Source organism: Piliocolobus tephrosceles, chromosome 7 (assembly GCF_002776525.5).
Source record: "Piliocolobus tephrosceles isolate RC106 chromosome 7, ASM277652v3, whole genome shotgun sequence".
In the NCBI taxonomy this organism is placed as follows: Eukaryota; Metazoa; Chordata; class Mammalia; order Primates; family Cercopithecidae; genus Piliocolobus; species Piliocolobus tephrosceles.
In genome coordinates, this window is record NC_045440.1 from 334,476 (window position 1) to 351,882 (window position 17,407).

Below are 17,407 nucleotides of genomic sequence, written 5' to 3' on the forward strand. Positions count from 1 at the left end.
CACATACACACATCCCCACACTGTTACCACGATACAGTCAGAGCACACTCTGTGGTCGGATGACACACACATACACACATCCCCACGTCATTACCACGATACAGTCAGAGCACACTCTGTGGTCGGATCATACACACATACACACATCCCTGACTTACAATGGTTCGCTTTTAATTTTTGATTTTATAATGGTACAAAATCAATGCACGCTCAGTAAAAGCCATACTTTGAGTGCCTATAAAACCTTTCTTTTCAGTACAGTATTCAATAAATTACGTGAGATATTCAACATTTTATAAAACAAGCTTTGTGTTAGATGATTTTGCCCAACTGTAGGCTAATGTAATTGTTCTGAGCACATATAAGGTAGGTTAGAGGTTAGGCTAAGCCAGAATATTTGGTAGGCTAGGCATATTAGACACATTTTTGACTTACAAGTTTTTTTTTGAGATGGAGTTTCATTCTCGTCGCCCAGGCTGGAGTGCAGTGGCACTATCTTGGCTCACTGCAATCTCTGCCTCCTGGGTTCAGGCGATTCTCCTGCCTCAGCCTCCTGAGTAGCTGGGATTACAGGTGTATACCACCATACCTGGCTAATTTTTTGTACTTTTAGTAGAGATGGGGTTTCATCATGTTGGCCAGGCTGGTCTCAAACTCCTGACCTCAGGTGATCCACCCACCTCGGCCTCTAAAGTGCTGGGATTACAGGTGTGAGACACCACACCTGACCTAATATTTTCAATACTCCATATACCCTTTCCATATAGAAAGGATATATATAAAGCTAATTTTATTTATTGATTGATTGATTTGGAGACAGGGTCTCACTCTGTTGCCCAGGCTGGAGTGTAGTGGCACAATCACAGCCCACTGCAGTCTCAACCTCCCTGGCTCAAACTACCCTCCCGCTTCAGCCTCCCAAGTAGCTGGGACCACAGGTACGCACCACCATGCCCGGTTAATTTTATTTTTATTTTTTGTAGAAACAGGGTCTTCACTATGTTGCCCAGGCTGGTCTCTTACTCCTGGGCACAACTGATCCTCCTGTCTCAGCCTCCCAAAGTGCTGGGATTACAGACAGGAGTCACCATGCCTGGCAAGCTAATATTATTTATTTTAAAGACCAACAAAGTAGATAAAACTCAGGCCATCCTAGTAAAGAAAAAAGAGACAAAGCAAAATAAATATAAAACATGTAAATGAGAAAAGAGACATAACCAGGTAAACAGAGATTTAAAAATAACGGCGTGATACACATTCACTCTATGGCAATGTATCTGAAAACCTAGGGGTGAGCCTGCTTCGTGGAGAGCATTTCAACGCCTCCAGCTGGTGACTAATCCAGGACTCAGCAAAGGGCAGGCTCCTGATGATGAGAGGTTTGCAGGAGGTTCTAAGAAAAGTTTCCTCATCTGAACTTCTAAAAATGACCTCCTCATCTTCTGGACTTTTTGGTGTGAATAAAATCCTGGAGCTGCAGTAGCCTTTTGCTGCTGGTCTAAGGACAAAAACCAATGTGTGGAAAGTGCAAAGCCAGGAGAATCACAGGAAGCCAGAACCTCGGAACTGCAACCCCAAAGACCACCCTCCTTCTGAACTTCCAGTCATGTGAGCAAAATCTCCGGGCCACAGAAGCCCAAAGCATCCTGTGGTACCTACATTATGCCACAAAAAAAGACTGCAGTTCTAAACATTTTTACAAGTTATAAAACTTCAGAAAATGGAAGTCATGTGACTTTCTCTGGGGGTAGAAGGGACCTTTTCTTCAGTAAAAGGGGAAGCCTATGAGCAACCAAGAAAAATACCCACCATTGACGACGTACAAATTTCAAATCCTAGGAGGCATCATAAGCTCAAAGGACAGAGGACAGACTTGAAACAATGCTGGCAACACATGTCACAAAAACAAACAGACTTTCGGTCCAAAGGCTTCGATAAACTGATAAGAAGTACACAAACAACCTAACATTCATGAGATTTCAGCTCAGCTAGCAGTTTCCTAAGGCCATCAAATGTACAGGCCTAAGCATGCAATTACTCCTCTGGGAATTGACACTGAGCATATGATCCTAAACCTAGATAGTTTTATGCACAAAATGTTGATCTCAACATTCATAGATTAAAAACTGGGGCCAAGCACGGTGGCTCACGCCTGCAATCCCAGCACTTTGGGAGGCGGAGGCAGGCGGATCACTTGAGGCCAGGAGTTCCAGACCAGCCTGCCTGTCCAACATGGTGAAACCCCGTTTCTACTAAAAATACAAAAATTAGCCGGTGTGGTGGCACGCACCTGTAGTCCCAGCTACTCAGGAGGCTGAGGCAGGAGAACTGTTTCAACCTGGGAGGCGGAGGTTGCAGTGAGATGAGGTCGTGCCACTGCACTCCAGCCTGGGCCAACAGAGCAAGACTCCGTCTCAAAACAAACCAAAACAACTCATCAAGCTGAACACTTAAGATCTGCATTCTATGGTATGTTAATTATATCTCAATAAAAAATAAACACACAAACAGTATACTTAAAACAAAACTGGGAAAATCTTGTCCCTAAACTCAAAGCACGCAAGTCAGGAGTCCCGCAATAAAATGTTCTTCGGGGACAGTCCACTCTCAAGTGCCACATTTGCTGGGAAAATTCTCCCCTTCTCCCAGCCACCTCTGGGTGCACAACCGTCTCCTGCGTGCAGACCACCGTCTACTTCCTATCACTGGTAGATACAGAGGTGGCCTCTCCCCCCAAGACAGCAGGGCCCTGGGGGGCGGCCTGGACGTCCTCAGTGTGTCCTCACTGCTTAAGTCCCAAACCCCATCAAGCAGGGCCCTATGACTATCAGAGCCCCTGAGAATCAGATGGCCACACCATTACCTCGGGGAAGGGTCCCTCCAGTCTCCCCTCTTGTTGGCTTTCTTGGCTCTGGAGAACTCGTTCACCCAAACGCTGCCAAACAAACCAAAGCTGACACGCAGCCACCTCCCAGCGTCTCCTGCAGGGGCGTCTCCCTCCAAACACTCAGATTCATCCTCTCCCTGGGGGTTGAGCTCTGCAGACTGTGAGGATCCATCAGGCGTCTTCTGCCCACTGGGCTCCCCGTCCCGCTTTGGGTCCACAGCCCCTTCCTTGTGCGCTTCTTTTTGTGGAGGCTCTGGAGGTGGGCTGCTGCCAGGGGGCTCCATTTCTTCATCTGGATCAAATCTAAGGAATAATTTCTTTCCATGGACCTAGAAAAAATGAACAGAGATCTAAGCCTTACAGACCCAGAGGGGAACGGGGAACGCCGATATGTATCCTATTGCAAAGGTCTTCCTTCTCGCCCCTGGCGGGGAGCCTTCCCAAATGGAGTCTTTGGGTTCTGCTTTTTGCTCTTTTGCTCCAGTGGTGTGAGCAGTTCGCATGCGGTTTTCAAAGTGACTGGGAGCAAGCAGACTTAGTTGGCAGTGAAACAGACCCATGCTAGATGGCAGGACCACCCTGGACAACCTGGGGGGAATCGCTCCCAATTTTTTCATGCAGTAGCTAAGAAGTGAACATAAGTTGTCATTCCTTCATTCCATTCATAATACATTTTCTATGCCAGAAATAAGCAGTGCATGGGAATGCACACACACAGAGCAGCTAAAGACAACACACCGTAAGACTGGGTACCCCACGCTACCCCCTCCACCAGTGTATTGGACTTGATAAGAAAATTGAAATCAATAAAAAATTAGATACTGAAACAAAAATTGACCAATGAATCAAATCACCCTATAAAATGTACAAGGCAAAGGACCCACCTTATCTCACTGAAAATGATTTCAGTAGAAGAAAATAAATACCGAAAACGTGTGTTAAAGGATGTTCTGGCTGCTTTGAGTTTATTTTCATTTTTTTTTTCAGACAGAGTCTCGCCTAGACTGGAGTGCAGTGGCACTATCTTGGCTCATTGTAGCCCCCATCTCCTGGGTTCAAGCAATTCTCTTGCCTCGGCTTCCCAAGTATCTGGGACTATAGGTGAACACCACCACATCCAGCTAATTTTTATATATTTAGTAGAGACCGGGTCTCACCACGTTAGTAAGGTTGGTCTCGAACTCCTGACCTCAAGTGATCTGCCTGTCTTGGCCTCCCAAAGTGTTGGGATTCCAGGCATGAGCCACCACACCCGGCCCTTGCTTTGAGTTTATTTTCATGTTACACCTCCTGATATGCAGTAGGTATGCCTAGATTCCAGAATGTGTCGGTTCTACACAGCCTGAAATTCAGGCAGTCTTTCAAAGAGTAAAAGCCAAAGCATCTGGCATTAATACTGGAAACGCCTGTGTTACTTTTTTGACCGCTACAGGTCTGTGCTTAAAGATCACTGTTCTGCCAGGATCTTCAACTTGTTAATTAGCATACAAATTAATCTTGAAATCCTCTACACAAAAGAGCATTACCTTTCGAAATAATCCCAGAATAGCTTATCTGTAAATCTGAGCACAGATTGTTATTTGCCACATACTAGAAATGGTTTAACTGACTACATAAAAAAAAAATTGAGCAAGGATTTAAGTGGGCATAATAGAATCTGCTGCAGAAAATATTTCTTGGTATAAATTCACCAATGTTGATATAATTCTGATGAAAATAACTGTCAAATGCCCATGATGATCAAAACATTTACTAGGTCAAAAATGTCTAGGTCAAGATGTCCTCATACCCTCTCCAACTATGGCAATTTCTACTGTCCCTCGTTTAGGTTCCTGTGACATTGCAGCCACTTCAGTTTGCTAATCATTAATTAAGCTTATTCAATGTGCCTGGCAGTGTGCTAGGCTCCAAGGGCAAACAGATGAGTGAGGCGCTGCAATGGTTTGAATGTGTTCCCCAAAAAGTATGTGTCAGAAACTTAATCCCCAATGGAACAGTGGTAAGAGATGGCCCCTTTGGAATTAGGCCATAGGGCTCTGACCTCCTGAATGGAATAATGCCAATTGCAAATGACACGGCAAGATGCCAATGCCATGCCCTTGGACTCTGCAGGTTCCAGAACTGTGAGCTCTATAGACTTCTATTGTTTATAAATTACCCAGTCTCAAATATTCTGTAATAGCAGCAAAAATAGATTACAACAATCTCCAATGTTCCCTTATCTGTAACATGGGTGAACTTTGAGGACTTTATACCAAGTGAAATAAGCCAGTCAAAAAAACTCCAGATACTGTATAACTGTATAATTCCACTGATGAGGTAGCTGGGGGAGTAAAATTCAGAGAGACAGAAAGTAGAAAGGTGACTGCCAGGAGCTGCGGGAAGGGAGGAAAGGGGGAGCTAGTGTCCAACAGGTATGGCGTTTCAGCTTGGCTCGGAGATAAAAAAGTTCACAAACTGTTACACAACGTGAATATACTTAACAGTACTGAACTATATACTTTAAAATGGTTAAGACAGTGAATTTTGTTATGTGTTTTTCATCACAATTTTTTTAAAAATTTAAAAGGCGGCCGGGCGCGGTGGCTCACGCCTGTAATCTCAGCACTTTGGGAGGCCAAGGCCGGCGGATCACGAGGTCAGTAGATCGAGACCATGGTGAAAGCCCGTCTCTACTAAAAATACAAAAAAATTAGCCGGGCACTGTGCTGGGCGCCTGTAGTCCCAGCTATTCAGGAGGCTGAGGCAGGAGAATGGCGTGAATCCGGGAGGTGGAGCTTGCAGTGAGCCGAGATTGCACCACTGCACTCCAGCCTGAGAGACAGAGCGAGACTCCATCTCAAAAAAAAAAAAGTAAAACACGGTGGGGGTGGGAGGGGGACAAGTATGAAAACAGATACTACACGAGCATGGAGAAAAGTGTAGGTAGGCCAGGCACAGTGGCTCATACCTGTAATCCCTGCACTCTGGAGGCCAAGATAAGAGGATTGCTTGAGCCCAGGAGTTCGAGACCAGCCTGGGTAACAAAGTGACACCCCCATCTGTACAAAAAAAGAAAAGTGTGGGTAGAAGCAGAGGCAGCACACAGAAGAAGAGTCTACATCATGAGGGGAAGCTGGCAGTTACCTGGGCTGGGCTTCACAAGAAGAGTGGAAGGCAGAGGAGACAGGGAGTCCCCAGCTGAGGGGACACACCTGAACGCAGAGGTGGAAACCCCACGGTGGGAGGGGGAGCTCCTGGTCAGACACAGTAGCTAGGGCGTGCGCTGTTAGCACTGCTCCCAACAAACCCGCCATAGGAACCAAAGAGCTCTAAACCCTCGGGATCAAGAGGAGGAGCAGACAGGAGATGCAAATTCCCTCCAGAAGATGAGGAACAGGCACAGGAAGGGTAACTGACGGGAGGCAGAGCAGAGACCCCTGCTGCAGCAGAGGGGGACCCCAAGGAAGAGGCAACCCAGGGAACCTACCCACCCTGAACCCAGATGAGCTGGAGATAGGCCCCAGGTGCTATGGCAAGAGGTTAAAAATGGAAGGACTGGTCCTCATACACTGCTGGAGGATGATAAAATGGTGCAGCTGCTTTGGAAAACACTACGGAAGACACTAAAAAAGTTAAACATACTATATAGTCCAGCAATTTCACTCCTAGGAATAGTCTCAAGAGAAATGGAAACATATGTCTACACCAATACTTGCACATGAATGCCCACAGCAGCATTATGCGTAGAAGTCAAAGAGTTAAAACAATCCGAATGTCCATCAACTGATGACTGGACATCACTGACTATAAAATGTATGATGTGGTTTGGCTGTGTCCCCACGCAAATCTCAGCTTGAATTTTAGTTCCTATAATTCCCGTGTGTTGTTGGGGGACCCAATGGGAGGTAACTGAATCATGGGGGTGGGTTTTTTTCCCATGCTGTTCCCATGATAGTAAGTCTCACAAGACCTGATGGTTTTATAAAGGGCAGTTCCCCTGCACATGCTCTTTCTTGCCTGCTGCCATGTAAGACATGCCTTTGCTTCTCCTTTGCCTTCCACCATGATTGTGAGGACTCCCCAGACGTGTGGAACTGTGAGTCCATTAAAACTCTTCCCTTTATAAATGACCCAGTCTTGGTTATGTCTTTATCAGCAGCATGAGAACAGACTAATACTGTAAACTGGTATCCAGAGTGGGGTACTGCTGTAAAGACACCCCAAAATGTGGAAGCAACTTTGGAACTGGTTAACAGGCAGAGGTTGGAACAGTCTGGAGGGCTCAGAAGAAGACAGGAAAATGTGGGAAGGTTTGGAACTTCCTAGAGACTTGTTGAATGGTTTTGATCAAAATGCTGACAGTGATATGGACAATAAGGCACAGGCTGAGGTGGTTTCAGATGGAGATGAGAAACTTGTTGGGAACTAGAGTAAAGGTGACTCTTGCTGTACTAAGAGACTGGTGGCATTTTGCCCCTGCCCTAGAGATCTATGGAACTTTGAACTTGAGAGACATGATTATGGTATCTGGTGAAAGAAATTTCTTTTTTTTTTTTGAGACAGAGTCTTACCCTGTCGTCCAGGCTGGAGTACAGTGGCATGATCTGGGCTCACTGCATCCTCTGCCTCCCGGGTTCAAGTGATTCTCCTGCCTCAGCCTCCTGAGTAGCTGGGACTACAGGTGCCTGCCACCATGCCTGGCTAATTTTTGTACTTTTAGTAGAGACAAGGTTTCACCATATTGGCCAGGCAGGTCTCAAACTCCTGACCTTGTGATCTGCCCGCCTCAGCCTCCCAAAGTGCTGGGATTATAGGCATGAGCCACCACGCCCAGCTGGTGAAAGAAATTTCTAAGTGGCAAAGCATTCAAGAGGAAGCAGAGCACAAAAGTCTGAAAAATTTACAGCCTGATGATGCAGTAGAAAAGAAAAACCCATTTTCTGGGGAGAAATTCAGGCTGGCTGCAGAAATTTGCGTGAGTAACTAGAAGTCAAATGCTAATCACCAAGCCAACAAAGAAAGTGTCTCCAGAGCATGTCAGAGACCTTCACGGCAGCCCCTCCCATCACAGGTCCAGATGCCTAGAAGGAAAAAATGGTTTCCTGGGCCAGGTCCAGGCCTCATTGCTGTATGCAGCCTAGCAGCTTGGTGCCCGGTGTCCCAGCCCCTCCAGTCACGGCTAAAAAAGACCAATGCACAACCCAGGCTGCTGCTTCAGAGGGTACAAGCCCCCAGCCTTGGTGGTGTACATGTGGTGTTGAGCCTGCGGGAGCACAGAAGTTAAGAATGGAGATTTGGGAACCTCCACCTAGATTTCTGAGGGTGTATGGAAACGCCTGGATGTCCAGGCAGAGGTGTATTGCAGGGGTGGAACCCTCATTGAGAACCTCTGCTAGGGCAGTGCAGAAGGGAAATGCAGGGTCAGAGCCCCGGTGCAGAGTTCCCACTGGGGCACTGCCTAGTAGAGCTGTGAGAAGAGGGCCACTGTGCTCCAGACCCCAGAATGGTAGATCCACTGACAGCCTGCAGCCTGCTCTGGAAAACCCACAGACCCTCAATGCCAGCCTGTGAAATCAGCCAGGATGAGGGACTGTACCCTACAAAGCCACAGAGGCAGAGCTGACCAAGGTCGTGGGAGTCTACCTCTTACATCAGTGTGCCCTGGATGGGAGACATGGAGTCAAAGATCATTTTGGAGCTTTAAGATTTGACTGCCTTGCTGGACTTCAGACTTGCATGGGGCCTGCAGCGCCTTCGTTTTGGCCAATTTCTCCCATTTGAAACAGGTGTATTTACCCAATGCCTGTACCCCCACTATATCTAGGAAGTAACTAACTTGCTTTTGATTTTACAGGCCCATAGGTGAAAGGAACTTGCCTTTTCTCAGATGAGACTTTGGACTGTGGCCTTTTAAATGAATGCTGAAATGAATTAAGACTTTTGGGGACTGTTGGGAAGGCATGATTGGTTTTGAAATGTGAGGACATGTGCTTTGGAAGGGGCTGGGGGTGGAATAATATTGGGCTGTGTCCCCAAATCTCATTATAACTCCCGTGATTCCCATGTGTTATGGGACGGACCCGGTGGGAGGTACCCAGTGGGAAGTAATTGAATCATGGGGGCTGTTCTCGTGATAGTAAATAAGTCTGGAGATCTGATGGGTTTTTTTGTTTTTGTTTTTGTTTTTATTTATTTATTTTTTTCGAGACGGAGTCTTGCTCTGTCACCCAGGCTGGAGTGCAGTGGCCGGATCTCAGCTCACTACAACCTCTGTCACCTGGGTTCAAGCAATTCTCCTGCCTCAGCCTCCCAAGTAGCTGGGATTACAGGTGCCTGCCACCATGCCCAGCTAATTTGTGCATCTTTAGTAGAGATGGGGTTTCAACATGTTGGCCAGTCTGGTCTCAAACTCCTGACCTCAGGCGATCTGCCCACCTCTGCCTCCCAAAGTGCTGGGATTACAGGCATGAGCCACTACACCTGGCCTGATGGTTTTATAAATGGTAATTCCCCTGCACAAGCTCTCTTGCCTTCCACCATGTAGGATGTGCCTTTGTTTCCCCTTCGCCTTCTGCCATAATTGCAAGGCCTCCCCAGCAATGCAGAACTGTGAGTCCATTAAACCTCTTTCCTTAATAAACTACTCAGTCTTGGAAGGGGAGAGTGGAAGGAGCTGGTTTTCCAATGTTGCTCCTATACCACCCTCGACTGTTCCATTACTGGAGTGGAGGGGGAAACCCTGAGTTGGAGTAGCCATTTTTCTCAGTCTGTTACGAGTAATCCAACACAACTCCTGATACAGAAAATGGAGAGCTGACAAGGAAAGAATGTGCCAGACAAACAGATGGCACAGGGTGGAGCCAAGCTCTCTCCTGCCTCAACTTGTCCTGCTCACTCTACCTCCATCAGCCTGCCTGTAACTGCTTCTCCAGCCTGAAATGCCCTTTCCTCCCTCTTCAGGTCACCGAAATCCTTCAGCCTTCAAGGCCCAACTCAAGTCCTACCTCCCACGCATCATCTCCAGGCCACTGGGACCTCTTCCTATCAGGGCCATTACCTGGGCCTTCATCATGTGCTCTGCACTCCCCATTTAGTGTAGCTTAATAGTGTGGCCTGTGTCGACACAGGCCCTATGTTCTCAATGCAATTCTAAGTTCCTAGGGTCAGGGATCCATTGACAGGGAGAAGCAGGGAAGGGCGCTCACTTCAAAGCACTGCCAGGCAGCCCCCAAGGTTCCCTGCAACCTTAGGTTCCCTGCAACATGGGCTTTTGCTTGGTTTACTGGGAAAGCAGCTCCCAGTCCCGTCTACAGGTTCCTTCACTGCACATCCATCTGTCCACCCATCCACTTGCGAAATATTCTCTTACAGCCAGCTCTGTGGCAGACACCCTGGCAAGTGCTGGGGATCCAGAGACGAGACATAATCCTGCCCCTGCAAACCTCGCAGGACAGTGTGTACAAAGAGGCCACAGTCCTGGAGGCCATGGGGCCCTGGGCTCTCACCTTTTCCTTACCAGCCACCTGAGTTTGGGCTAAGTACTCCCTTCTCCGAGCCTCAGTCTCCAAAGGAATCAACTACGGGTAAAGGGCTACAAGATCTCTTCCAGTTCTAACAAAAAACAGTTTTAAAACCTCTGTGTGCAGCCGGGCGCGGTGGCTCAAGCCTGTAATCCCAGCACTTTGGGAGGCCGAGACGGGCGAATCACGAGGTCAGGAGATCAAGACCATCCTGGCTAACATGGTGAAACCCCGTCTCTACTAAAAAATACAAAAAAAACTAGCCGGGCGAGGTGGTGGGCGCCTGTAGTCCCAGCTACTCGGGAGGCTGAGGCAGGAGAATGGCATAAACCCGGGAGGCGGAGCTTGCAGTGAGCTGAGATCCGGCCACTGCACTCCAGCCTGGGTGACAGAGTGAGACTCTGTCTCAACAAAAAAAAAAAAAAAAAAAAAAAAACCTCTGTGTGTATGTGTTGCAGGGGTGGGGGTTGAAGGCAAGATGGAAGAAAGGGAACTAGTACTTATGGTGTGCCCATTATGTGCCAGGCATAAAGTCTACTTAAAACAACAATTTTAAGAGGTCAGTGGCTTATCTCCATTCTACAATAGAAGAAAGAGCTAAGAGATGAACATGCTTAAGAGCACACGGCTAAGCAGCAGCAGAGCTCGAGTTCATCTGCAGGCACCGCCCCGTGCTTCCTATGTGCCAGCACTCAGCTAAGTGCTAGGGGCACAATACTGGCAAGGGGCAGCCCCTGCCCTCTGCATCTGTCCTCGCCTCTCAACAAGCAGAACAACTCAGTAAAAAGGGAAGAACAGGAGGAAGTACACGATATCCTGGAAGCACAGAGATGGAGTCTCCTCCCCACGTAAAGCAGACAGGGCAGGTTTCTCTGAGGATGCAATGGCCAAGTGGAAGCTGGAAGACCAGGAATAACTATTATAAATTTGAGGGGACGGGGCAGAGCTGGGAGAAAACGGAAGAAGTGATTGAGCAGGGGGCAGCAAGTCAAAACCATGGACAGAAAGACTAAGAAGAGTCACAGTCAGTTCCATCAATCAGAAGACAGGTTTTGGGCAAGATAAGAAGGCTAGAGAGGGAGGCAGGGGTCAGAAAACAGGGAGCCCCGTGAGCCCCTGGAAGGATGAGCTGCTTTGAACCTAGATCTGAAGGTTCTGCTCTTTTCTTTCTTTTTTTTTTTTTTTTTGACAGAGTCTCACTCTGTCACCCAGGCTGAAGTACAGTGGCATAATCTCGGCTCACTACAACCTCTACCTCCCGGTTCAAGAGATTCTCCTGCCTCAGCCTCCCGAGTAGTTGGGATTACAGGCACCCACCACCACACCCAGCCAATTTTTGTATTTTTAGTAGAGATGGGGTTTCACCATGTTGGCCAGGATGGTCTTGAACTCCTGACCTCGTGATCTGCCTGCCTCAGCCTCCCAAAGTGCTGGGATTACAGGCGTGAGCCACTGCGCCTAGCCGGTTCTGCTCTTTCCTTAATTCTCCGCTGGCTCAGGGGAATCGAACACAGTTCCCAGCCAAAGGTGCCCATCAGCTGTGGCTGGAGAGAACAGAAGTATTCCAGACCCTCTGAATCAGGGTCTCCAGCTCATGTACACATGTTCTTTACAGTTCTACAGTCCACAGCAATATCTACTTCTGGCTGAGACACATGAGATTGAAAGACGGAGCTGCACGGAGTCTGAGCTTGGTGGTTCCGGACTCAGGGAAGTGACACCCTGAGACATGTGGGGATAGATCCTAGGGGAGGTGCAGGATGTGCGACAGAGCCAGCTCTTCAGAGGAGGATTGCCTCACCTGGGTGTCCTGCAGCCACAGAGACTGCAGGCCGGCGGGCTGTAGCTTCTTACTGCTGCCCCCTGTCTTGACCACCTGCTGGCCCACAAAGGGGGAGATCAAATGGTGAAATTTCCTCACCGACGGCCCTTCTGGCATCCCTGTGGGCAGAAATGGGCAAAAGAGGCCACGGATTTAGCTCATTTATCTCTAGCATCTCTAACAAGTGCCAAGCAACCTCCACGCCGCCATTTTTGCTGCCAACTAACTTTAAGAGCAAATATAGCCAAAAAGGGAGTGTGGCTGGGAGGGGGTCAGATCATAGAGAAGACCAGCTGCGGCTGTAAAGCTTAGCAGTAAAGGCAGCCCCTCTTACCCTTCTTCATGCAGCAAACACTTATTAAGCACCAACCGTGTGCTAGGCAGCACATCATGGGCACCATCCACTTTATTCCTGAGTGGCAACTGCCACACCAGGAGCTGGCCCTTGTTACTTTTTGCCTGGACTGTGAACCTCTAACACCTCCTGACTTTCTCTGCGCCCCCTCCTCCCGCTCTCAAAAAAAACAGCCATTCTGACCCACTGCTGCTGACTGATTTCCCACTTTTGAAGGGACTGGATACTGCCCTCCAGGACCACCGACCACTCACATGGGGGAGGTGTGCATGGGACGACCAATATGCGGACAGAGCTCAGAATCATAAGTGAGACTCCCAGCCATGTAGTTAAGCCCAGCTTAACTTCAGATAGTTATCTCTGATCACCGAGAAAAGCTGTGGTTCTGTTTTAATGACCACGCAGGGCTCCTAGGGCCACCTCTACTCTCCCTGCCCCAAATCATCCCAGTCCACTGAGAGCCACCTACATAAGACAGTCTGAGTGGTCTACACCCGGGCTGCTAGGGCAGAGGAGACCCCCAGTCTCACCCAGGGCAGCTGCCTAACCACCTGTTCCAGCACCAGCCTCTCTATAAATTATGATGAAAATTGAAAAGAACTAAGTAGAAATCGGGCACGTGGTAGCTATTATATTTCAGTGATCCTAAAAAACATTTTAGAATACTTTTAAAATCTCAGAAAGGGGGATGGCTCACAATCTGAGCATTCTCATAGTTTCGGCGGCAACACATTCAATAACGTGCATCTTACACTCGCTGGTGCCGATTCACTGAGAGGTTCTCTTTCCCCTCATCAGGCTTTCGAGACACTCTACAGGGAATCCTCACAAAACCTCCAGGCTGGAAGGAGACGTGCCAAACGCTGCCGACCGTAACCAGTTGGAAGCCTGATCCTCTCCTATGCGGAAGCTTCTGGAAAAGCCTTCATCTGAAATGCATCAAGTCCTTAAAAACTCTGGACACGTGGGCATGTTTCCTTTAGGGATTTTTATGGAGATGGACAGGTGGGAAGCAAGCCGCCTCTGCAACAGCCTTGAAAGGTGAAACGCGGAGCCGGAAGTGGTGGCTCACGGCTGTAATCCCAGCACTTTGGGAGGCCGAGGCGGGCGGATCACGAGGTCAGGAAATCGAGACCATCCTGGCTAAGACGGTGAAACACCGTCTCTACGAAAAAAAATACAAAAAATTAGCCGGGGGTGGCAGCGGGCACCTGTAGTCCCAGCTACTCGGGAGTCTGAGGCAGGAGAATGGCGTGAACCTGGGAGACGGAGCTTGCAGTGAGCCGAGATCGCGCCGCTGCACTCCAGCCTGGGCGACAGAGCAAGACTCCGTATTTTAAAAAAAAAAAAACAGATGAGACGCGGAAGGGGCTTCGAAGAGTCTCTGCGGCTGCGCGCCCCCTCCTCGGGCCCTCCCTGCCCGGGGGCTACCGACGAGCTCGAGGCTGGCTCTGCGCCAGGAGGGAAGGGGAGGGGTGTCTTCGCCGTTCTCTTCCGAGTGCCCGAGGGGGGTCTAAGACCACTGCTTTCCCAACTCCGCCTCGGTGTGTGGGGAGAGGGGCACAAACGCGGGCCTGAGGGTCACGGGGGTCCTCCAGACCTGGGCAGCTCCTCCGCAGGCTGCCGAGACGGAGGAGGGCCCCACGCCCGCCCTCCCTTCCTGTCCCCTCCCGACTTCTCCGCGAGGCCGCGGATCTACCGGAGGGCGGACGGCTGCACTCACCGGCTCCGGGTGGGTGGCACCTCGGCCCGACCCAGCACCGCTGCGCAGCCCGCACAGCCGCTCCAGCTGGGGGCGGAGATTTCCCGGCGCCGCGGCCCACAAAGGCTCCGTCCTCCTAGGGGACGCCCCTGTAGGTGGAGGCTGCGGGGCTCCGCCCCCAAGTGGGCGTGGACTCCGGCCTGGAGGCGGTGGCGGGGCTGGTAGCTACGCGCCGGCTGCGCGCAGGCGCGAGGCTTCTCTCCTGGAAAGGGTGGAGGCTGCTCACTTGCGGGTGGGCGAGGGGTTCTGTCCCCGGGGTCGCTGGAGGCGGAGCTGCGTTACAGGGTCGGGAGTGAAAGCCAGGGTGGAAGAAGGGTGCGGGCTGGGACTAACACTGAAGAGATGCTCTTGGAACTTTTTTTTTTTGGCGGAGGAGACAGTCTCGCTCTGCCGCCCAGGCTGGAGTGCAATGGCGCGACCTCGGCTCACCGCAACCTCGGCCTCCTGGGCTTAAGCGATTCTCCTGCCTCAGCCTCCCGAGTAGCTGCGCTTACTGGCGCCGGGCTAATTTTTGTATTTTTAGTAGAGACCGGGTTTCACCATGTTGGCCAGGCTGCTCTTGAACTCCTAATAGGTGATCCACCCGCCTTGGCCTCCCAAACTGCTGGGATTACAGGCGTGAGCCACCGCACCCGGCCCTTTTGGAACATTTCTTGTCTCAGGGAGACAGTTGTAGGGAAAAGTTAACCCTCTTAGCCAATGGATCGGAATGGGACAGCCTGGGTGATCCCACAATGGCAAGCCTTTCGGTGGGTTCTGCTTTGCCTCCGAGCCTAATGAAGTATGGTGCAAAGGAAACAGGTGGCCAAGAATCTTGAAATGTTGAACGGGTGGGATTTTTTTGCTTTCTATTGTTTGAATATTATTACTTGAATTTTTACTATAAGCAAATTTTGCTTAAAATATTTGTGTATTAAATTTTTTATTTCAAAGAATAAAAGAGATAAAACAATAGGCTGTTTAAGGATACATGTTTTCTTGTCTTTAGTTCTCGAAGGAGGATGGGGAGCCAGCGCTTTCCAGGAAGTTGGGAGGAACTCCCCAGCAGGTGTTCAGGAAATAGGCTGGGGTGAAGTCACCATGGACCGTAGCTGAGGGGGCCCTGGGGAAGGACTTGGTCAGCACAGGGAGACAAGCCCAACCCACCACCGTCAGAGACGTGGTTGTGTCCTACTGATTGAGAGGGAGGGTACAAGTGGCCTTCCCACAGTGGTCACCTACTGAACAGATTAGGGCAGGAGGTGAGGAGAGGGAGGCCTGGGGAGGCCTAGGGTGTAAGGTTCTCATCTAGAAAGGCATCTGGAGGCAGAGGGGATGAGGTTGGAGGATATGGGGTTTGCAGGAGGCATCCCTCGGAGAGCCTCTGGTCCCCCTCTTTCTATATCTGGCCTTTTCTGGAAAATAACGTCCCCACCCCTCCCAGGACGCCCCTGCTATAGGATCAGGCTCACCACAATGGTAGCTTCTGGAACCCCTAGCTTCCCTTTCTGTAGACTGGCTGAACTGGGAGGGAAGCCATAGCCATAATTCTCACCTCACCTGGTGGAATGAATGCCTGGTGCCTAAAGGGGTTCTTCTGAGGCCAAGGGGCTATGCAATTGAAAATCAGATGGTTCACAGCTTGGCTGTGTCATTGATTATTATTGTTCATTGAGCACATACTATGTGCAAAACACTGTTGCGAGTGCTTTGCATATATTGCTTGATTATTAGTTGTGGGGATACAAGCAAGTCACAGTATCTCTGACTTCATTCATTAAATGGGATATCTATTAAATGGTATTATAGAAATATTACACAGCCACACTTCTCAAACTTCAATGTGCCTATGAATCCCCTGGGAACCCCTTGTTTAAATGCAGATTCTAAAGTCTATACCAGGGCCCAAGATGTTGCCTTTCCCGCAAGCTGCTGGGTGATGCTGATGCTGTTGACCTAGGGGCCACATTTTTATTTTTTTCTTTTCTGTGACGGAGTTTCACTCTTGTTGCCCAGGCTGGAGTGCAATGGCGCAATCCCAGCTCACTGCAACCTCTGCCTCCTGGGTTCAAGGGATTCTCCTGCCTCAGCCTCCCGGGTGGCTAGGATTACAGGTGCGTACAACCATGCCCAGCTAATTTTTGTATTTTTAGTAGAGACGGGGTTTCTCCAGGTTAGCCAGGCTGGTCTCGAACTCCTGACCTCAGGTGATCCTCCCACCTTGGCCTCCCAAAGTGTTGGGATTACAGGCTTGAGCCGCCGGGCCCGGCCCTAGGGGCTACATTTTGACAAGCAGCAAGAATTTAGAGCACAGCGATTGACAGTTGGTAGACACTCAGCAAATTGAGTGAATGATTCAATGCATCCATGTTGAGTGAATGATTAAATGAGATATTAGCTAGGAAACACACATAAACTGTAAGTACATGCAAGTGCTGTGCAAGCATATGCAATCATCACTGTAAGACAAAAAGGCTGAATAATCTGCCTGGAAAAGGCCAGCCTGGAAGAGTGACTCCACAGAGGAGTGGCTGGAAACCTGCTCCCATACCAGGCTGCCTGGGTCCACAACCCACCACTCAGCTGGGAGAGCCTGGGCAAGTAACTCACCCTTTCTGTATCTCAGTTTCTTCATCTATAAACAATGACCTCACTGATTTATTATTTATTTATTTATTTTTTGAGGCAGAGTCTCAGTCTGTTGCCCAGGCCGGAGTATAGTGGTGCGATCTCGGCTTACTGCAACCTCTGTCTCCCAGGTTCAAGCGATTCTCCTGCCTCTGCCTCCTGAGTAGCTGGGATTACAGGCGCTTGCTACCACACGCTGCTAATTTTTGTATTTTTAGTAGAGATGGGGTTTCACCATGTTGGCCAGACTGGTCTCAAACTCCTGATCTCAGGAGATCTCAGGTGATATGCCCCCTTCTCAGGCGCCCAAAGTGCTGGGATTACAGACCTGAGCCACCACGCCTGGCCCTTGTGGGATTTCTTGAAATGATTCACCTTCATCACTGCACTGGGTCTGGTCACTGCACTGGTCTCCAGCACTGGACCTGGTCACTGCACTGGGTCTGGTCACTGCACTGGGTCTCCAGCACTG

General features: G+C 49.4%; 1 protein-coding gene across 3 annotated transcripts in view; it reads right to left on the bottom strand.

The window, feature by feature from the left end:
* NEIL2 (nei like DNA glycosylase 2) overlaps nucleotides 1-14,446 on the bottom strand; it is an 18,702-nt gene extending 4,256 nt beyond the window's left edge. The window contains exons 1-4 of one of the 3 annotated variants that reach the window (XM_023225294.2): nucleotides 14,290-14,410; nucleotides 13,319-13,731; nucleotides 12,191-12,330; nucleotides 2,864-3,216 (exon numbers count right to left, since the gene is read on the bottom strand). In XM_023225294.2, the coding sequence (XP_023081062.1) occupies nucleotides 2,864-3,216; nucleotides 12,191-12,328 (491 nt within the window). In that variant the 5' untranslated portion in view covers nucleotides 12,329-12,330; nucleotides 13,319-13,731; nucleotides 14,290-14,410. Of the gene's footprint in view, nucleotides 1-2,863; nucleotides 3,217-12,190; nucleotides 12,331-13,318; nucleotides 13,732-14,289 lie in introns of all 3 variants that reach the window. The other 2 variants (XM_023225295.2, XM_023225293.2) reach the window with 2 other exon arrangements.
* Between the last annotated feature and the right edge of the window lie 2,961 nt (nucleotides 14,447-17,407).